This window comes from Typopeltis vanoorti, chromosome 12, assembly GCF_054136105.1.
Source record: "Typopeltis vanoorti isolate ZY-2024b chromosome 12, IOZ_Tvanoo_1.0, whole genome shotgun sequence".
Taxonomy (NCBI): domain Eukaryota; kingdom Metazoa; phylum Arthropoda; class Arachnida; order Uropygi; family Thelyphonidae; genus Typopeltis; species Typopeltis vanoorti.
The window spans coordinates 56,295,609-56,319,338 of NC_143560.1; the positions used below are offsets into that span (position 1 = coordinate 56,295,609).

Consider the following 23,730-nt stretch of genomic DNA (forward strand, 5'->3'; position numbering starts at 1 on the left):
CATATAAAAAATTGCACAAAAAAGATCTAACTTACGTTGAAAAATTTGTGATATGTTCTATACTTTTCTAAAACCGCATAAAACCGAAGCAATGAATTAAAATAAACCTAAATTGCATAAAAAACGTTTATAAAAATTCAGGAAAATAAGAATGCCTAAGTTTGTTTTAAAGCTTTATTCATTTAATTTTATTGAAAAGTAAAAATTATTTATTTATTTTTTTTTACATTTTGTCATCAGAATTATTGTCGCTATTAGACAACATTCGGCAACGTTTGCGAACTGGTGCGAAATTGCTTTCATCACCAGAAGGGATAGTCAGTGCATCAGATATTTGTGGTAAAGGCAATGGTTCTTCACAAACAGAATTAACTTCACCCTCGCTCTGTGCTGATTTTTTTCTTCTCACAATGTAATCAGTGATTAAACTTGGCGATGATGATTTTACTAATTTTTTATACAGCTCTCTATATCCAGACATACAGTTTTTCAGCTCACGTTGGAATTTAAAGGCTCGTTCAGAATTTGTGTCATTAACAAGAAAATGATTTTCCAATTTCTTGCACAGTTCAGGACCTTCTCTAATTATATTTGCAGTGAGGGGGACAGTTTTTTCTTCTGCTTCACTATCTTTTTATGGATCTTTGACGATATCTAAAGTTAATCGATATCCAATAATATCATCATCACTTAAGGCATTATCCACAAACAGTTCGTCTACATCATTCTGGCTAAATGTTTCAAAATCTTCTCCGCCAATTTCCTGTGCCAAAGTAATGATTTCAGCTGACAATGTAGATGTTTGCATGGTTGCACAGTTTGCAACACATCCAGGCCAAGCCGCTTTCCTGCAGGCATTTAAAGTTTGTGTCTTATTTCAGCAATAGTAGATGCGACATGATTTAAGCAGTCCAAAATAGAAAATTTTTTCCAAACATCAGTTACTGTTACAATTAATGATTCATTTTCTAGTTTATCCAATATAAATTTAAAAGTAGCAATTATGCCTTGATCTAATGCTTATTGTATTGGGTGGAATAAACACTAGCTGCACATTTGGATGTTCTAAATGTGGATGACTTGGTGCATTGTCAGCAATTAATAAAACTTTAAAATCGAGAGCTTTTGCTTCATATATGTTTCCACTTCTGGTACAAAGCAATTATTGAACTATTCAGTAAATACAGCAGTTGTTACCCAGGCCTTTGTATTAGCCATCCATTGTACCGGCAGCTGTTTTAGATCTTTGCCTTTTAGAGCATGTGATCTTAGAGATCGATTTACTAGGAGGGGTTTCAACATTCGATCCCCTGATGCATTGCTACAAAGTAACAACGTTACTCGATCTTTTCTTGCTTTAAATCCACTTGCTTTTTTCTGACTTTGCAATGTAAGTTTGACTAGGCATTTTCTTCCAGAACAATCCAGTTTTGTCAGTGTTAAACACTTAATCGGGACAATATCCACCATCTTCAATAATTTGGGCTAATTTCTCTTGAAAATTTTTTGGCTGCTTCTTCATCTGCTGCTGCTGCTGTAACCTCGCCCGTAATCTTCACATTATGAAGTGCATTCCTTTTTAAAAACCCAGTTAGCCATCCTTTGCTAGCCAAAAATTCTTTATCAGCCTGAGAAGCGGAAGTAGATGGCTCCAATTGCTTCATCCGTTCATAAAACCGAAGAGCTTTTTGTTTAACCACTTATAGGAATTCTTCAATCCAAATTATGAGCACTCATTCTGTTTTTTCTAATAAAGCGTGTCTTGAGTACGCTGATAATTTGGCACTTAGTTTTGTGCCAGAAATGACAGATTTTCTTATTGTGACTTCATTCTTTTTAATTGCTCTTATAGTACCATATTTTTCGATAGATAACACGCACCTAATGTATAACGCACACCCCCAACATTTTCATCACTCCTTTTGATGTATAGATAACATGCATGCACCAACTAGCGGTAGAGTTAGGAAGTACAGACAGAGGACGGAGGAATTCTTTAAAAGCACGTGCATTGCTAGTAGAAGTGGTCAATTATTCCGTATGTCCTGTTTTAAAATATTTCATAAAGTAAATCATTATTTGTTTATATTTTCTTATTAGATCTGAATTACCTATGGAAGACAGAAATACTTATTGGAGAAAATTCTACACATCGTAGTTCAAACTTGAAGTGGTAGAAGTAGCAAAGGTAAAAGGGAATTGTGAAAGTTGTAGATTGTTCACTGTTGGAGAAAGTAGTGTTCATGAATGGCGAAAGGCTGAAACAGTCCTGAAATGTTTACATACGAGGAAACGTGCTATGGGGTTTAGAAGGTGCTTGTGGCCAACCATAGAAAAAAACTGTTTGATTAGGTTGTTAGTGAAAGAGCTAAAGGTATGAGAATATCTACTGTCCGTGTGTTGCAGGAATCAAAATGAATTGCACAAAACGATAATATAAAGGATTTCAAGGCCTACCCATCTGTATTTTTGCACACAAAAATGGGCACGAAAGGTCTAACTTTACTGTGGTTCTCTGCCACACTGCAGATGGTTCCAAACTGCCACTGATGGTGCTTTTCAAAAGAAAGACTGTTCTGAAAGGTTGTGATTCCAAAGATATTATTGTTACTGCTAATGATAAAGGTTGGATAAATTCCGAGGTTATGAAATTTTGGTTGGAGAATGTGTGGCGAAAGAGAAAAATGGCATTTTCTTTGTTAAAATCTTTGTTAGTGTTGGATTCGTGTAGGGCACAGACGACAGCAGAAGTTAAACAATTGTAAGTATTCCAAATTGGCCGTCATTCCAGGTGGTTTAACAAAAAAACTCCAACCCCTTGATCTTGCAGTAAATAAACCATTCAAAGACAATTTGCAGGCTAAGTGGGAAGACTGGATGATGAATGGCATCCATGAATATAACAAAACAGGGCAGATGAAAAGAACGTCATATAAAAATATAGTTATGTGGATTGTAGAAAGTTGGGCTGCTGTAAGTGAAAACTATGTTAGAAATGGTTTCATTAAAGCAAAAGGGAATGCAGTAGTGTCCGGTGACAATGATTATGAAGCTGAAGAAATACCAAATGATATTTTTAATGCAATCGATTCTTTCAATATTGAGTCTGATGAAGAATTTTTTGGATTTGAATAGTTAATAAATATTAAGTAATACTTCTACCTTAGTTTTGTTATTACATTTAATTTACCTCTCATACCTTTCAAATGTATACCGCGCATGTTCATTTTTAATGAATTTAGACTATTTTGTATAGATAACGCGCATTATCTATCGAATAATATGGTAGATTCGCCTGAATTAAAATGTTTACTAATCGCCATAGATCCCTCTCCTTTTTCTAAGTGGTCTAAAATTGCAATTTTCATTTCCAAAGAAATTGCTTTTGTTTAGTGCTTTTTTCCCTCCATTGGGCCAAATTAAATCTTTCAAATAAAATTTAGGCTTATGATAATGAAAAGACAAACTCACATGAAAAATTAAACTTCACAGACACTTGCTGCTTGCATGTTACTCATGTTATGCCAGAATGTGCTGCAACATGCTGTTCATTATGTACAATGGGGAAACCCCGAATTTACATAAAATATGCACCGCATAACTTCAAAACCGCATGAAAAGAGACCCGAGTGTATTTATGTACTTTCTTCTTCTTCTTCCCTCTTTTACCTTGCGGTCGAGGGTTTTCTGTTCATTTAACTGCAACTATACTCAATGATAAGGTAGTCTGCCGTATGCTTCTTGGTGTATCCTATGTCTGTAGAAGCATTGAGTTCTCAAGGCCGATTTGCCTGCTTGTGGGATGAAAAACCCCAGATAAACTGAGGGGAAAAAACTCTGCAGTTCATGCCCAAGACTGGCTAACTTGGCTATATCTGAGAAAGATCCTAAGCTCCTCACATCAGTGACAGGAATCGAACCCAGGACACTCCTTTCCCTGGCATATTGGTGCGAAGTGCATAGCCACTCAGCTAACTGCATGGCCTCTTCCTTCGTTTATTTACTTAGTTGCTGATAATTTGCTGGTTTGTGATTCAGAATATGGACTGTTTGTACTGTGAAGGTGCTGGGTAGAAAACTCACCAAAATATCAGCCACTAAGTAAGTAAATATATTATAATGTGTTTTGTGTTGTGAATTAAACCATGAACATAAAGTATAAACATATATGATGTTCAAAGGTAATTACAGCAAAGGAATTTATTTCAGATAAATGTATGTGTGTTTATGTCAAACAGTTTAGATGTGTCGAGGTATTGGTAATCTTTCCATAAGGCGTGAAAACTGTTATGCACTGTGTTTCACATTTCCTGTTTCATCCTCTTTACCTGTGAAGATTGCCACAGTCATAACTGAAAACTTATTCCAGTCATAAAATCAGATATATATATATATATATTATATTTGAAAAAAATAGATTTAATGACTCCAAGACTGAGATAACATATAAAGATTTTAATGATAAATACTACTAGTTTCGGCATATAGCAGCCTTCTTCAGGTATTTATAAAGGAAAGGAATACTAATAAACATTGAATTATTTAAACAAACTGGAAATTACAGGTACAAATTTCCTCACATAATCGATACATAAAAACGTTGTATTTTTCAAGTTGTTCCAACTGGCGTGCCATTGTTTGTTGCAATTGTGCGTGCAAGTTCACGTGAACGCCAATATTGAATAACTGCAGCATGGCTATCTGGGATGTTATAACTTAAATTATTATTTAAGTGGACCGGGTTCAGTAGGATTTCCCTTGATTCTACGATTTTCCTTTCAAACTCATCTTCACAGCTTCAGCATACAGAGTGGCTTTGTTGGTCATCATTAGGATTATTTGAAAAAAGAACATGACTGGATAACGCAGTTGCATGAGATCTTTTGTATGAGATGTCTCTCTTATGCTCTTCTATGCGTTGTTCAATAGATTTGTTAGTTTGACCAAAGTATGGGATATTGCAATCACACCACAATTTATATACTCCAGGGTACTTAAGGTTGTGATGAGTAGGTTTTGGATGGCTGATTAGAGAGCAGATTTTTGGAAGTGTGGTGAAGAAGGTCCTGATATTATATTTTTTAAGGACTTTAGCAATTTTTTTAGAGACTGTGCTAATGTATGGAATGGAGATGCTACCTTTAAAATTAATAGTCTCTGTTGTGCACTGCTTAGGAGGGTTCAGAAGAAATTTCTTAATTGTTTTTTCAGAGTATCCATTTTGTTTAAAAATAAGAGTGAGGTGATTCATTTCTTTTTGTAGTTCATCTTGTTCATTTAAGAGAGAACGTGCTCTGTGTCCTAAGGCAGATATAATTCCAAGTTTTTGTGGTGGAAAATGATGAGAAAGATTATGCAGATATCTATTGGTATGCGTAGGTTTTCTGTACATAGAGATTTTTAATCTTTCAGAGCATCGTGTAAGCATCACATCCAAAAAAGGTAAAGAGTTATTATTTTCTATATCAGCAGTAAATTTTATATTAGGATGTTGGATGTTTAGATGACGAAGAAAATCTGTGAGAGCTGTGTGCCCGTGATTCCAAATAATGAATATATCATCAACATATCTTTTCCAAACTTTTCTCCACTCTGCCACTCTGTATGCTGAAATAGATCAGAAAATATTTTTCGCTGTGAAGATGAGTTTGAAAGGAAAATCGTAGAATCAAGGGAAATCCTACTGAACCCGGTCCACTTAAATAATAATTTAAGTTATAACATCCCAGATAGCCATGCTGCAGTTATTCAATATTGGCGTTCACGTGAACTTGCACGCACAATTGCAACAAATAATGGCACGCCAGTTGGAACAACTTGAAAAATACAACGTTTTTATGTATCGATTATGTGAGGAAATTTGTACCTGTAATTTCCAGTTTGTTTAAATAATTCAATGTTTATTAGTATTCCTTTCCTTTATAAATACCTGAAGAAGGCTGCTATATGCCGAAAGTAGTAGTATTTATCATTAAAATCTTTATATGTTATCTCGGTCTTGGAGTCATTAAATCTATTTTTTTTTCAAATGTATAACAACCGAGTAAAAGCTGATCACCACATATATATTATATATATATATGAAAGAAATAGCATTTCCAAGTAATGCAGATGAATTGCTAAATACACATCCAAAACTTATACATTTATATCAACTTGTTTTCACTTACCTAATTTTACATTGTTTCATAATAATGACATAACTTGCATAAAACTTAAAAGTAATTATATATAAAGCTAGGACACAACATCATGCTAAAATAGCATATTAAAAAATAGAGCTACTTTAATTAATTTTTTTTTTTTTCTGTTTTCAGGATTTTATCTACTTGTAATTATTATCTTACATTATTCAGAACCTAAGTAACAGCATTTACAAAACTAAACTCAGAAGATTAATTTAAAAAATCCAAAGGAATATATTGTTAGTAGCAATAAGTTATTAATTTTCAAAGTTCAGTTTTCATTAGATTAAATTTGGCATATGATAATATACAATGGTAATATATATATATATGTATAGAGAGTAATGTATTATATACAAGTAATTAAAATTTTGTGAATGTGTATATTGGATTGTGTCATTTAATATGTTTTGTAAGAAGTAGATTTGCCTACTTTAATTTCAAGAAGCAACAGTGCATAAAAATACCAACATTCTAAATATTTTATATATATATATATATATACTTCAACCTTGGTATCTCTCCTGGGTCTGGCTCCCACTCAAGGGACCTCAATAAAGGTCGGAACCGGTCTGGGTAGTGGCCCTTCCCATTATGCATTGCATTATACACGCCTGAAGAGGGGTGTGCTTTGCATTATGGGATACATACTAAGGCAAGTGATTTGAAGTCATTAGCCTGTATATACAAGTAACTCAGATGTCAATATATTTCACGTGCAAAACTTTGTTTTACTTACATGGTAAAAAGGATTAAAACCAAGTATATAAAATTTCTTGGTATCGTGAATGTATATTACACCCAAAGTAAAAAACTTTCTCTCTCTCTCTCTCTCTCTCTCTCTCTCTCTCTCTCTCTCTCTCTCTCTCTCTATCTCTCTCTCTCTCTCTCTCTCTCTATATATATATATATATATATATATATATATATATATATTCTAACGTTATTACTTCTGAAAATCTGAAAACACACCCCAACTCAACATCACCAGAGTTTAAGATCGGTACTATCAACATAAGAAGCCTGAATGGCAAAGAAATGGAGCTAGCTGAGAAATTGGATAAGTACCAGATCGACATAATAGGGGTGACTGAAACAAAAAAGACAAAAACTGGTGAGATCTTTCTGAGCAATAAATACAAAATGTTATATTCAGGTAATGACAGTCAAGGAAAAGAAGGAGTAGCCATAGTATTCAACACAAAATACGAGGCTAATCTTCTTGAATGGCAGTCAGTCGCAAGTAGAGTAATGTGGGCAAATATGAGAATGGGGAACTGGACAATGAGACTTATTTGTGCCTATGGTCCCACAGAAGGTTCCACTAAGGTAGAAATGGAGGAATTTTTTGATGCTTTAGAAAAAGCAACTGACACAATGAAAAAGGAAAAGTTGGTCCTTGTTGGGGATCTAAATAGCAGAGTAGGAAATGATTGTGAGACATACAAAAATATTTTGGGAAAATTTGGAGAAAAGAGCAAAGCTAATAATAATGGCAAATATCTGTTGGATTTCTGCTCAAGACATGGACTGGTTATTACTAACACCATGTTCCAACATAAAAATGTGCACAAATTCACATGGAGAGAAGAGGCAAGGAATAAGAAAAGTCTCATTGACTATGTTATTGTTGATAGTGATGTTTTCTCCCTGGTGCAGGACACCAGAGTGAATTGAAATTGGATTTGAAATTGGAAGTGATCAATCACTATTTAGTCTTGAGCAGGATAAAATTGAAATTCATATTGAAAAGAATAACATGTAAGAAAGTTTTAAAGCAAATAAAAGTTGAGCAGTTCTTAGATGTGAACTGTAGATTAAAATACACAAAGATTATTGAAGACAAAACGAAAGAGTTTGAGAACAGGAATCAAACCTTGGATCAGTGGCAAGCCTTGAAGAAAGCCCTGATTGATTCAGCTAGAGAGGCATGTGGTGAAGTTGTCTGCAAGGATAGAAAAATTAGAACTCCATGGTGGACACAGGAAGTTAAAGAGGCAGTGAAGGTAACGAAGAAAGCATATCAAAAGTTCCTGGCAAATACGTCAGCTTGTGCTCTTAGAGAATACAGAGACAAATGCAAGAATGGTAAACATTGTGTAAAACTAGATAAACAAAGGTCATGGGAGAACTTTGGCAAGTATATAGAAAGTAAATATCAAGAAGGTGGCAAAATATTCTGGAGGTTGTTGAAGAAGCTTAGGAATGGAGGAAAGAGTGCTGTAAAAGGAGTTGAGATGATAAAGGTGACATGAAAATGGAAGAAAAAGATATCCTTGAAGTATGGAGTAATTACTTTGAAAAACTGCTAAATTAAACAAGCAGTGATGACAGCACAGTGGTAAAAAACACTTACCAGGCATGCAGTCAGGAATACATATCCATACTTGAAGTAGAAAAAGCTATCAAAGGCTTAAAATGTGGAAAGGTAGCAGGAGTAGATGATGTTCGACCAGAAATGCTTAAGTATGGTGGTATAAAAGTCTTACAGTGGCTGCACTGCATAGTTCAGAAAGCCTGGACAGAGGGACGAATTCCCAATGATTGGAGTAGAGATCTCATAGTACCCATATATAAAAAGGGAAATAAAACTGAATGTGAGAGTTACAGAGGTATTTCCCTACTAAGTGTTCCCGGCAAGATCTATGCAAATATACTTGAGAAACGATTGAGAAGAATTGTGGAAGAAAAGCTGGGTGAAGAACAAGCTGGAATGAGGCCAAATAGAGGCTGTCAGGATCACATCTTCACTTTACGACAAATAGTCGAGAAAGCATGGGAATATAACAAAGATCTGTATTTAAGTTGACATGACATGACAAGGTGCCAAGGGAGAAGCTATTCAATACACTACGGTTATGTGGTGTCAATGGGGCATTATATCAAGCAATACTTAGTCTTTATTTGAATTGTAAGTCAGCAGTTAGAATTGAAGGAAATACAAGAAGATGGTTTAATGTTAAATCTGGTGTGAGACAAAGATGTACATTATCCCCTCTGTTATTCATTATGGGTCACATTATGAAGGAAAGGGGTATTAAACATGATATCAAAATTGGAGATGTTAATGTCAGCTCTTTGCTTTATGCAGATGATGTTATACTTCTAAATAAATCTGCTACAAGTCTGCAAGATTCTCTGACTAAATTGCATAGCTGTTGTAATAGATATGGCATGAAGGGCAGCAATAAAAAGACAAAGACAATGAAAATAGGCAGAATCATTGAAAATGTCAGCTGTGTTGTGAATGGAGAACCTGTGGAATAAGTAAAACATTTCAGCTACTTGGGCACGATTTTTAGTGAGGATGGTAAATTCAGTATAGAAATAGACAACAGAAGCAGCAAAGCTGGTATGGTGGGAAGTCAATTGAATAAATTCATATGGAATAAGAGAGAAATTAGTCGGAACACTAAATTAGCTGTATACAAGACAGTGTTCAAACCAGTTTTAACTTATGGATCTGAGAGCTGGGCCAGAAGTAAAACACTTTATCAACGACTAGAGACCACAGATGTGAGAGTCCTGAGAAAGATTAGAGGCGTGAACAGATGTCATCAATGGCAATATCATATTAAAAACGAGGATATTAGGAAAGAACTTGACATTGTCAGCATCCAGAAATGCGTTAGCAGAGCTAATCTCAGGTGGTATGGTCACTTAAACAGAATGGGCGAAGAAAGATTAGCAAAACAAGTGTTCTCTGCCAGGTTGGCAGGAAAACGACCCAGAGGAAGACCAAGATATAGGTGGATCGATACGGTAGAAAGTGCCTTAGACGATAGAAATATAAGATCTGATAATGTTGGAGTCTTGACAAGTAACAGACTGATTTGGAAGAAAATTGTAGACAGGAAGTTAGTAATGATGTAATTTTTTCATGTAGTACTATCATATCCTGTACACCCCTTGAGGGTACATGGCAGGAATTTGATGATGATGATGACGTTATTACTTATCGTAATTTGTTATATATATATTGTTCTCTACCTTTCTATTTAATATCTTAATATCTTGGCTACCATATGTAACCTGGGTTGACTCCTAGGGATATTTCCTCTTTAGAAACTGGCAAATTTATATTTTAACTGCGCCAGCCAGCTTGCTATAACAAGAATATAATTCATGCTCAGGGAAATATTCCTAGGTTTTAGGCATATACATTAATCTAAATTCACATGCGAATATATAGATCTTGTTCCTTGCAGTCGTCACCTAAGATCTAATCTCTATTATATAATTTTCTAAACTTTTTCCCGCTATTTAGTTTGAATTTTATAAGTGGTAGGTTGACACCACGAATTCAGGCAAGACTCAGATTCAAATAACAAAACATGTTTATCAATACTAAAAGATAGGTACATTAAATCTTGTATCAAGTTATCAAAACTTCTGAATTTCTAGCTAAGTTAATGTCTTATGCTTATCTATACAAACTGTTCAATACTAATCTGACTTTCTCACATAAACTGACATGCAAAATCATGTAATACAATGGATAATTTAAACAATGTTACACTCAAGTCAAGTTCCTTAATTCACATATATTTTAAATAGATATTTGTCAAATCATTTCTCTCTTAGTTAAGTTTACTCATTAACAAAGAGTTTTTACTATTTCAATCATATACACGTTAAAGAGTTATGATATACAATTCTTTGTCTAATAGAATTGGCTGTATTAATTAATCTATCCTATCAAAGTTCTCTAAAATGTCCTCAGTCTTGCTTTATCAAGACACAAATTCTATCTTCAAACAATCTCAAGATATAAAGCAAAAGAATCTTTACTTTACCAAGTCCCTCCGAAGGTCTATTAGCTGCCACATGTTGCTCGGGTCATCCTTCGTCTTGTGACTGAGTTGTTCCGTTCTCTGCTACCGGACATAAATAAAAAAAAAATGGCTGTTGCTATGAGCTTTCTCCGCTCGCTCGGGTGGGTCGTTCAGCATTTGGCACCATTCTGCAAGAGCTGTTGATTCTCGTACGGATGTCCACGGAATACCTCTCAGCGCAGGTCATGAATACAGCTGGCTGTCGTCGACATAGCACCCTCGGCTTGTCCTATCTCAGATCACTCGTCGAGCATCCTCGATCTCCAAAATACTTTACTGCTTGCCTTAAATACTTTTTCTCAGTGTCCTCTTTTCTATATTGTTTTTCGCACAATCTATAGCTCACATCGCCCTTGGGTCGATCCCCCTTGCTTTCCCTCCTTGCTATTAGGTGTTGTTTTTGAGGAAAAGTGCTTACGTTAGCATTCCCCGTAAGCTACAGCCTTCGGCGTTACAACAGGTACTTGCGGCTTAGACGCGACCGTTGATCCTATTAGTCATTTCTTACCTAGCGACTAACGATTTTATGATAGTTTGATGATACATAAATTAAGCCATTATTCCTTTACATGAAATGCTGATCTGACATTATTCTTGATTTTTAGCTTTCCGTTTTACAATAAATAAATTCCAATATATTACTCATACTGATACATACTTTCATATACAACAACTTAGGTGTTTCTCAACTTCCGCTGGTAAGCAGGTATTATGCAAATTTCTTTGTAATTTTGTAAAGCTTACATGTTAGATGATCATGAATGAATAACTTGTCAAGAAGTTCTCTATTCAGTATCTAATTATATATATATATATATATATATATATATATATATATGCAGAAAGCTGCAAATTTCAAGTTATGGACTGGGTATAGCCAGTGGCCTAGTAGAATCTCCGATCCTCCATCAGATCTGCCTCCATAATGGTTCTGATTGATGAAGAAAACTGATTCTATGTTACCAATTCATTAAAGAACTTTTTATTTGTATTTGGAAGTTCGAGCAAATGGGAAAGGATATGAGGCTGTATAGACAGACATCAGAGGGTGGTGTATGGTGGAGTGGAATCAAGATGAGTGAGGGCGATTAGTGGAGTGCCCCAGGGCTCTGTATACTAGGACCACTATTCTTTAATTTGTACATTAATGATATAGTCAGATGATTTGAAGGGGGACATTCAGTGCTAAACTAGGGAGGGCAATAATTTGATAAAGCTTTGGGATGAAATGATTACACACTTCGTATCATATTAATGGTACTAGTTTACAGGAAATTAATGAGGCTAGGGATGGTGGATAGAAATTTGGAAATCAGAGGATATTCTTATTTTATGACCCTTATGCTATTAGAGTACTCAAGGGCCATGGGGTCTTTTCATTTCTGGCCTTACAACTATGCCCTCTCTATAAAAACTTTACTGTAATTCTTCTATAATCTACTCTTTCCTCCTTCAATATACCCTATTCCTCCTATGGGTTTAAATTCGGAAGAAGGCTAGTTCAGAAGCCTTAAGCCTTTAGAATAAAAATAGATAGATGCTACTTAGCAATAATTGGTTTATATGCCCCAGAAGAGGAAGAGAACAAGATAATATTGATTTTTATAATCAGCTACAAAACATATATAATAAAATAAATAAAAATGATTACGTAATTTTAGCAGGACACTTAAATGCAAGAATTGGAAACACGAAAATTAATAATAATATAGGAATACATGGAGAACATACTCTAAACAGCAATGGTAAAAAATTGATTGACTTTGTAGTTTATAATAACTTAAAAATAATGAATTCCTTCTATAAACATAAAGACATACATAAATATACTTGGGCAGCAAGAGGATGGAAATCAATATTAGATTACTTTATACTAAATGAAAAGGCATCAAAATTTTCACTAGATGTTAGAGTTCACAGAGGATATGAAATAAGCAGTGACCACTTCCTTGTTAAAATAAAATTAAGATTACCACCTAAATGGCTACAAGTAACAAGAACAGAAAGAAAAATTGAAACATTTGTTTATAAAACTAGACTATTGAATGACACAAATGTACAATGGCTATATGAACAAAGAATTAACCAATATCTAGACAAAATAAAACAAAATGAAGAAATAGAAATATAATGGCTTAATATAAAAACGACACTAAATGCAGCAGCAAATGAAAGCTTAGGAAAGACCAAAAAATTCAATAAAAGGAAAAAACTGAAGATCTGGGATGATACAATGAAAAAATAATCAAAAAGAAAAAAGAAGCCTATCACAAATGGTTAAGCAGTAAAAGATTAGAGGATGAAATAGAATATAAAAGAATAAGAGCCATAGCTTAAAAAGAAGTCAGAAAAAGACATAGAGAATCATGGAACAAATTTGTTTCTAACTTCGAACATGATTTATATAAAATAAGACCCAATGTATATAAAATTTTGAAACACTTAAATGCAGATACCAAAGAAAACATAAAATTAAACACTGAATTGAAATTAGAAGAATTTCTAAATTACTACACAGAACTGTGGACAGACAAATATTTTAAAAAAGACAACTGGCAAACAATTAACGAAAATGAAAAGGAAATAACTAAAGAAGAATTAGAAATCAGCCTGAAAAAAACAAGAAACGGAAAATCACCCGGAGAAGATAAGCTAAGTTCAGAACTATATAAATAAGCAGGAACAAGATTCAAAGAAAGACTGTTATTATTTTTAAATAAAATTTACTCAACTGGTATCCCCCCCCAATTGAATGGAAAAAAGCAATTGTGATTCCTATCTTTAAAAAAGGTAATAGAGATGACCCTAAAAACTATAGAGGTATCAGTATACTAAATTCCTGTTACAAAATATATAGCAGAATCTTAAATAGCAAACTAATGAAATATTCCGAAAACTTTATTTTAGAAGTACAGAATGGATTTAGAAAAGGACGATCATGTATAGACCTGGCCTTTTGCCTAAAATTAATAATAGAGAAAAGAAGAGAATACAATTTAGAAACACATATTGCATTTACTGACTTTGAAAAAGCATTTGACAAAGTTAAAAGAAACATTATTTAACATATTAAAAGAAAGACAAATACCAAATAATATCCTAAAAGCTATCACAAGTATATATGAAAATAATCAAATACAAATAAGATTAAATCACGAACTATCATATACGAGAGAGAGATAAACCAAGGGGTCCGACAGGGATGTCTCCTCTCAGCAACTCTTTTTAATATCTACTTAAATGAAATAATAATAAAATGTAATAAAAATTTACATCAAGGAATTAAACTTTCTCCTACAGTTAACTTAAGCACTCTCCTCTTTGCCGACAACCAAATAATAATTACTAATTCTGAAGATAAACTTACAGAAAGCTATTTTAGATCTAAATGAGATATCCAAAGATTATGGTATGATAATATCAACAGAAAAATCAAAAACTATGGCCTTTAAAGGACAAGATCCAGCAAGAACTAAAATAGTAATAGATAACAAGATCTTAGAACAGGTGAATTCATTTAACTACCTAGGATGTATGATCACATATGAAAATGATATAAACGTAAAAATTGCAAAATATTTAAAAATAACAGGTGTAATTAACTCTATATTTAAACCAAACTTAGTTCAAAAACAAACCAGACTAAAAGTATACAATACATTAGCGCTACCAGTCTTAATGTATGGAAGCGAAATCTGGACAATAAAACAAAAAGACAAACAAAGATTAACAACAGCAGAAATGAAGTTTATGAGAAAAACTGCAAAGTATACCCTATTTGATCACAAAAGAAATGAAGAAATTATGAAAGAATTAAACCAAGAACCAGTAATAGAAAAAATTAAAAAATATAAACATAAATGGATGGAACACGTTCAAAGAATGAAAAGAGAAAGCTTGCTAAAACAAGCCTTAAAGTACAAGCCATTAAGAAAAAGAAAACCAGGACGTCCTCTTAAACGATGCAACGATGACTTCTAAGGCCGGAAGCTAGGCCTAAATCCTTGATATGCATGATGATGATGATGATATTGCAAGACTTGGCAAAATAGCTCAGAGAATTACTTGGGTGCTGAAGAACACAATGACAAGTAAAGATAGTGAGGTTATTTTCCCTCTTTATAAGGCTATGGTTCAGCCACATATTGACCACTGTGCACAGATTTAGTCACCTGCGTTTCTTGGGGATCGGGAGCTGGTGGTGGAAAGGATTTAGAGACTAGCAACCAAGCTGGTGACAGGTCTATGGAATGTTCCCTATGAGGATAGACTGAAAGTGTATGGGTTGCAGAGTTTAGCTGACAGACAGAGGAGAGGTGATATAATAGAAACTTATAAGTTACTAAAGGAATACTATTAGATTGACACAGAAAAAAATTTTCCATATATTTGGAGTAGGGGTAAACAAGGAGTCATGCTTAGAAGTTTCTAAGAGTGTGGGTAGTAAGGGTGTGCAGGCTAGCTTCTTTACTCGGAAAATGGTGAATGAGTGAAATGGATTGCCAGAGGTGGTTGTGAGTGCCCAACAGTGAATATGTTTAAGGAGATGTATGATAGGTATTGTGTTAATGGATAGAGTGGATCTCCCACAAAGGGTGTTTTGACTCCATGGAGTGCCCATATGAATAATGATAATAATAATTTGGTATACATCAATATACATTATGTTTATAAATGTGCCTATGGAGCCTTGTGTTAGAGTTCCTTGTCACACTAAGTCTGCAAAGACATTATAGGATCAGTTCTAGTCACCAACTAGGGAAATTTTTCTAAGCAACCCTTCCCTTCACAGCTGATTTCAAAGTTAGTCAATCTTTAGTGTAGGCAAGAAGTTTCTTCCCTTCTGGAAGAGACTTCGGTTTTTAATCCCGCACCTTTGAAACATAGACTGTAGAATATACACACATAAGTACATACAAATAAATATAAGTTAGAATTAGGAACATCACCTCTTGCTTAGTGTGTTATGTGAGTACACTCTTCTGTGATGCTTACCACTTTCCAACAGAATTAGGAATAAAAGAATGTCACTTATCATTTTGGGGAATGAAAAGGAGTTAAGAAATTTATTTATTTTTGATAGTTATTAACATATTTCTGCATTATGTACAAATAATGTTCATTGTATTTATACAATGAAGTGTACCAAATAATTCTACTGACATTTGCGTATAGTGAAAAATGTTCTGTCCTAAACCAATCTTATTTCAAAATGGGTTTATTTACTAGTATTCTTAATTTTGAGCCCAAAAAGAAATATCTCCTTAGATAAGTTTTTTTAGGGTTTTTGAAAAAAAAACAGAAAAAAAAAACATGTTCTTTGATGTACCGGTATAGGATATCCTGAGTTTGTTTTATTTTATGGAATACATAGATGGGAAACATATAGTAATAGAAACCAATTTATTATTTATTTTTTTTTTAATTTTGGAGTTTTCCCACATCTATTCTTTCATGTCCTTCTGCTTTGCCACTGGTTACTGCCTGCTAATACAAAACAATTTACACTAGTCAGAGAGAGAGAGAGAGAGAGAGTAATATATATACTGTTCTTCAATATTTGCAATGTAAATTTAAGAGAAAAATCTAGTGGCTAGGTATGTTTGTCAGCTAGTTGTAGTTTAAAAATGGATGCAAAATCTCTGAAGATTCCAAATATAGAATATGGCTACTAACCTAAACAGTACCTAATTTGCAGCTCAATTGGCAAGTCAATGAAAATGAACAAATGGGAATATAAAATTCTCACGTTTTTAGAAAAATAAAATAAAAATAAAAAGAATTAATAAAGAATTTGGAATCCAATTAAAATTATACTTTTTTTTTTTTTTTTTTTTTTCATTTTTGGAAAATGTAGAATTTGATACAATGGATATTTGTGTGATTAACTTTTTAATATTATTCCTGAATTTAAATAAAGTTATTTTTACGTTTCAATGAAATAAAATAAAAAGAAATATCATATGTGGCCTGTGTGTGTGTGTGTGTGTGTGTGTGTGTGTGTGTGTGTGTGTGTGTGTGTGTGTGTGTGTGTGTGTGTGTGTGTGTGTGTGTGTTCACTTGGTGTAATTTTTTCACACAACTGATTGTGATTTATTCAAACCAGCTGAACAGCAATAATGGTATATGAAATTCATGATTAATAGTTTCTTGAATAACTTCTTTTATGCACTTAAAAATGCTTGCTTCACTGTTGCATTATTATTTTTTAATTAATGCTATTAAATGACACAATCTGTATACATAATATGTCTGTGAATTTTAATGAATTTAATTTGTAACTTTGTGACACCTTAGAATTGACACTGAATTGTTGATTATTTTAAAGATGACAGAAGTAAGATAAATTTAAGCCCATTTATGAATCTAATAATTTAGTTGTGGACATGTATAATATGTTGTTAGAGAAAATTTTCATTGATTTAATTCCTCACTGAATTATGCAGAGTTGAGGAATACTGGAGCGGAGGAGAGGTTATTCACAAGTAAGTGTCAATCACTATTATCATCTGGAAAAACAACATTATTTAAACTTTTTCTTAGTGAATAATTTACACTGATAAAAAAGTTATTTTTGAACATATTTATATACTGTATGGCTAAACTGTTAGGAATTTCCATCATCATTGATATATATGTGCATCTGTGTCTTTACTTTTTCTTAATAAAGTTTACATACTTGATTACCCATGAACTGATCCAGTTAGCACTTACAACCAGTAAATTACAGTATGTAATTAGTATGTTGCTATTAGAATTATTATTATTAATTATAGTATGTAAACAGAGTTATGTTTCCCACTGGCATATTCTTATACACAGTCTTGCCATAAATACTGTTACGACTTCCTCACACTCCACGCTGCCCACAGAATTGTGCGAGCCCGGTTCTGTTAGTGGCACTGTGCACAGCCAACATTCATGTGTTTATTGGTAGAGAGAGAGAATTATCTGTCTGTATGGGTTAATATGCAGTGGGGAGACTATGTCAACCATATAGCTGTAAATCAGCTATCTGTTATTTTCAACATGCTAAAACACTTGGGCTCAGTAGGATATTTGTGTAATGGACTATTAACTGTTATGACGATATAGAAGACATATCTAACTGCCAAAGAACAGGTTGACCATGCTGCATTAGGATACAACAGCTTGTGAGGGCATTCCTCCATCATAATCCTGTGAGAACTCAGAAAGTGATATTATGAGAGGTGAATGCTTCACAGAGAACGATGTCATATGTACTAACTGATGATGATCTGGGGGTGAGAGCATATCATTGTTCAACTTGACTTTCTCACACCACAACTTATGCGGCAGAGGGTGATAAAATCAAAGGCACTTCTCCAGTGGTATGCAAACAAGAGATATCCTCTTCACAGATGAGAAGATTTTCACCATTGAAGAGTCATTTGATCACCAAAACAGTTGGGTATATGTCCCGGATGGTTCACACAGCATGTGTCATAGCACCCAGGATTCAGAGAGGTCATCACCCCATGTCAGGGATGGTTTGGTGCAACTTGGATACCCCCTGTTACTTATTTATCAAGGGGTATTCAAGTTGCCTTGATATCCAAGATATCAGACTGTGCTGGAACCTGTGGTACAGCCCCTGAACAACACCTTGTTTTGTGGTAGGCAGTGGACTTTCCAATAGGACTCAGCTTCTGCGCACAAGTTGAGGACCGCACAACAGTGGTTGGAGGCAAACGTGCCTGACCACATATCACCATCTGATTAGCTATCTGAAAGTTCTGATCTGAATCCGTTGGACTTCAAATTGTGATCAGAGCATGAGAGAGTTGCCTGCAAGAAATGACACCCCAGCATAGCCAGCCTTTAGGTGGATTTGAAGCAAGCAATGGCAGTTTTTTCCATTGGATGTTGTGCATGCCACCATTGATACGTGACCTCACAGACTTCAGGCAGGCATGAAGACAGAAGGGGCATTTGAGTGTTGCTATACACACATTATACATGTGGTTTGTATGTGTTGAAAGCTGTAAATGATTTATTGATATATACGGGAATAAAAAGGCATTAGCTGATTTTTTTTATTTTTTTTTGAAAATTTATCTGCTGTTCAAGTATTTATGGCTAGACTAAGTATTTACAGAGATTTTGTGAATTGACTGTCACCACAGTAAATATGCTGTGTAATCAAGTTAAATTAAACTAAACTTACTGGTATTATTTCCTGGTAATACAAAATAAGCATTCTATGTTTGATGTTTGATTTTGAGGCATTTTTTCTTTTCAGTTATTTAGTCAGTTATAAAGAGATTACATTATTACATTATTCGGGTTTTAATTGCTTATTTTTAATCAGTTCCTTATTTATATTATAATGTGTACTCAATACCGAAAACTTCCCACAGAACTGCTTGACCACAGAAACCTATGTGTAGCTGCATCAATTTTATCATCATCAGAGACCTCCAGGGAGTCGAGAAATCCCAAACTCACTCACCACTTCAATGGGCAAGCTGTTAACTCAGCCTTTCTTAACTGCACACAACCTCAACTTCCACAGATGTCCCTCTCTCCCACCTTCCATATAATGAAAAATTACCAGCCGATATCCCATAACATCCTTTCAGAAGTTTATAGGTCTGTATCATATTACCCCTCCTTCTGCTTACCAGTGTCTGCAGCCACATAATTTTCCTCATAATTTACATTCTATAATCCAGATATCATCTTTGTAACTGTTCTTTGCACCCTGAAAGTTTGTTTCACCATTGCAATAATCTTTTGAGTTCTGTTTGCAATCTTTGTTACATGGCCCCTGAACTTCAACTTGCTGTCTACTAACAATCCAAGATCCCTAGCCTGATCAGTTTCTTCTAGCATAATTCCAGCAATATAATACAACATTGGATATCTAATCATGCCAAAGCACATGACTTTGCATCACTGACATCCATTTTCCCATGCCCACAATTCCAGCCTATTCAAATTATTCTGCAAGTACTGCATTAGCAGCATTCCTGATTACTCAATCTTTGCATCAGATTGAATAACAGTGGACCAAGGACTGATCCTTGTGGTATACCACTAGTTACCTTAAATCAATGTTTCTCAACCTTTTTTGGATCATGCCCCACCTCAACGTCTTAAAGATTTTGATGCCCCCCCCCCCCCTCTAGCATAATAGTCAGCCAAATTCTGAAAAAGTATAATATAAATATGTACATGTAAATTTTCTAATTGCCCCCATGCTGGGCGTACGCCCACGTTGAGAAACACTGCCTTAAATCTTGCAGATTTATATTGACTTTCTGTAATTCCAGCATCATCTCTCTGATAATCTGCTTTAATTTTGCTATACTGGAGGTTAATTCATTTTTAATAATCTCCTTATCAGGACAAACCGTGTTCTCGACTTCGCTTCTCTTCTTAGCATTACATTTCTAATGCATTTATCGCATCATTTTAAACTATATTTATTATTGCAATATCTTAACAAAAATATATCTTATAAAACACTAAATATATTAAAAACATGAAATCTACACTAATCTATTCTATAATATAAAATGATAAGGCTTTTTTTGTGAAGTTTTTGTGTCACGTTTTTTGTCAAGTTATTGAAATGTTTTGAAACTCAGGGCTACCCTGAGTGTCGAGTCTTCAAAATTCGAGTCATCAGAATTCAAGGAGAACAGGCCTACCAGTCCGGAACTCAGGGAGTTGGGGCGCTGGGGGGAGAGGGGTGGAACCCCCTTTCGAGTTTTCAAAATTCGAGTCATCAGAATTCAAGGAGAACCGGCCTACCAGTCCAGAACTCGGAGGAGGGGGCGCCATAGGTGTCAGGGGGAAGAGCCCCCTAGTATACTATAAAACACTAATTTTCTAATGGAAAAACAAAAAAAAAAAAATAGATAAAAATCACCAATTTTACATGAGCTCTAAGTTCACCGACCAATCACAACATAGCCTTGAACCCAATATCATAGATGTAATACAATACAAATATATTGTATTACATCTAAATATTATAGCCGTAAAGATATATTTGTGTAATCAGTGATCAGTACGATGAAAAGTTAATTCCTTCATAATGCTTTTTAATTGTGAGTAGGATATTTACTGAGAATACTTAATGTTATATTTTGATCTTGAGATTTAATAAAAAAGTTAAATAAAAACTCTAAAGATAAATGAAACCTGAAATGCTTCAGTTCACATTCCCATCATTACTGATTCTCTGATAGATATTTTCCTAAAGAATATCTCTGTATATTCCATTTATGACAATTTGTATTCCTGATGACAGGGTGATTTATCATTTCATCCTAATACACCAAACTTTCAATCATTACAAATACTGTATATGCAGATATGACTTTTTAAAATAAAAAAAAAAATGTCTAAAAATACAGGGCCAATTGTAAATGATGTGATGATTTTGGAAGCATTTTTCATCACAGATGAAGAAACATACCCTGGATGTTATTCTTTTAACCTGTTTCTTGCATTTAAAATATAACAAAAAAGAAAAGAAAAAATTGCCTAATCATATTTAGACCATTTTGAAAATTCTCCCATCTTTCAAAGATTTGATATGGCTTTGTAGGGAGCATTATACAACTACTCCTTTTGGAACAGATTAGGTTGAAATTTTATTATTATTATATTGTGTCTCTATGAAGTCTAGAGACTCATTGTGAGAGACCTACACTAAGTTTTATACACACAAAGCCTATCATACCTCTCCTTAAACTCGTTCACTCAGGGCATTCACAACTAATTCTGGCAAACTCTTCCATTCATTTACCATTCACTACACAAAAAATTTAGTCCACACACCCTTGTTAACCTCACTCTTACACAACTTTCATGGATGACCCCTAGTTCTCTATTTGTCATATATTGAAAAATTTCCTTTGCATCAGTTTTATAAAACCCTTTAATATCTGATCTGTCTATCATGTCTCCTCTTTTCTTCCCATCAATAAATTTTGAAATCCATGCACCTTTAACCTATACTCATAGGGAGCATTCCACAGACCTGTCATCAGCTTGGTCACCTGTCTCTGAATCCTCTATACCACTTCCTAATTCCCAAGTTACCCAGGTGATCAAATCTGTGCACAGCAATCAAAATGTGGCAGAATCATAGCCTTATAAAGAGATATAATAACTTCCCTATCTTTACTTGATAACATGTTTTTTAACATCCAAGTAATCTTTGAGCTATTTTACAACTTTTGCTATATGCCCTATGGACTTAAACTCTCTTTCCACCATTATCCCCAAGTACCTAACCTCATCAATTTCCTATAATCCAGTACCTCAATGTGATACACAGTATGCAGCATTTTCAACCTGAAGTGCATAACTTTACATTTTTGCAACATTAAATTGACAATCATTATCCGTTTGCTCACAGTGCATATTTCCACTTTTACATCATCATCATCAGCAAACAACTGAATATCCTCTCTTAAATCCTTTCATATTTCATTGATATACAAATTAAAGAGTAGCGCCCTAGAACAGAACGCTGAGCTACTCCACTAGCCACCCTCAGTTTCTTAGATTCCATAGATTACTCTCTGCTGTCTGTCAGTTTCCCCCCTCCACATCCATACTACTTGTTTCATATACATTCCCATTTGCTCAAATTTTGTAGTTTGAGCAAATGAGAATAATTTGTAATAGTTTTCCAAGTGATATTCTGTGAATGCCTTTGTAAAGTCTAGCAGTATCATGGTGTAGCCATTTATCCAATTCCGTTGTCTCTTTATTATGAAATGTGAATAAATTACTAAGACAGGACCTGTCCTTTACAAAACCATACTGCCCACTATATAATATTATATCCCTATCCACTCACTGTTGGATTTTACCTTTAAACCACCATTCTTGATATATTAATTGCTCTGTAGTTTGCTACTTTTGTCTTGGAGCCATCTTTATATAGTAAAACTATCTTACCCTTTTCCACTCCCTTAGAACCTTGCTACAGCTGCAATGCTAGTTCTCTTACACATTCATATAGTACATGGGCTGACATGCCATCCGCTTCCACTGCTGTATTTACATTTATATTTTTCAAGATGCTGAACACCTCCTGTTCATCTGCCTCAGTTTTGACATGTGTTGCTGTCACATCAGCAATTGTAAAATCTCCACCTGGATGATACTCCTTTACAAAATGGTCACTGAGCAACTCAACTATATATACAGGTAACCCTCGTATAACACGGTACTTATACAACGCGGTTTCAATATAACGCGGTCTACAATTTCTAGTAACCCTTTATTTATTTTATTTTATTTTATTTTTTATATTTTTCACCGCGGGACTTAAAAATCAAATTTTATCTTCGTTAAATTTGTGTTGGCCCGTATCGTGCAAGTAGTTATAAGTATCGAATTTAGTTTTATTGTATCACTGAATAAGGTACTGTGCAGAGGACTTTTGCAGTCTGTGTCATTCTCAACAAATAGTGCAATTAGAGACAGAATAAAAACGGTGCTAACTAATAAATCACATCTCCCCTCTCACAGAAACTACACTGTATAGACTTGAGCAAAACCATATGTTGCACCGAAACACAGTATCTAACTAAAATCTATTGTCCAATTTTTCAATTATGAAATAAGTGTTTTTTTATTGCATTTGAAATTCTCGATGTCATTATGACAGGTCACAAAGGCCAACTTAAAATAAAAGACTACCAAGAATTGAAACATGC

At 34.2% G+C, this 23,730-nt stretch overlaps 1 protein-coding gene across 4 annotated transcripts in view; it reads left to right on the forward strand.

Annotated features, from left to right (window-relative positions):
* The window catches only part of LOC150100806 (DNA (cytosine-5)-methyltransferase 3A-like), a 745,691-nt gene that overhangs the window by 604,134 nt on the left and 117,827 nt on the right, over positions 1-23,730 (forward strand). For 3 of the 4 annotated variants that reach the window (XM_090401182.1, XM_090401186.1, XM_090401183.1), the window contains one exon: positions 17,467-17,505. The exons of the other annotated variant lie outside the window; for it this stretch is intronic. In XM_090401182.1, coding sequence (XP_090257308.1) covers positions 17,467-17,505 — 39 coding nt within the window. The remainder of the gene's footprint in view (positions 1-17,466; positions 17,506-23,730) is intronic. 4 annotated transcript variants of the gene reach the window in all.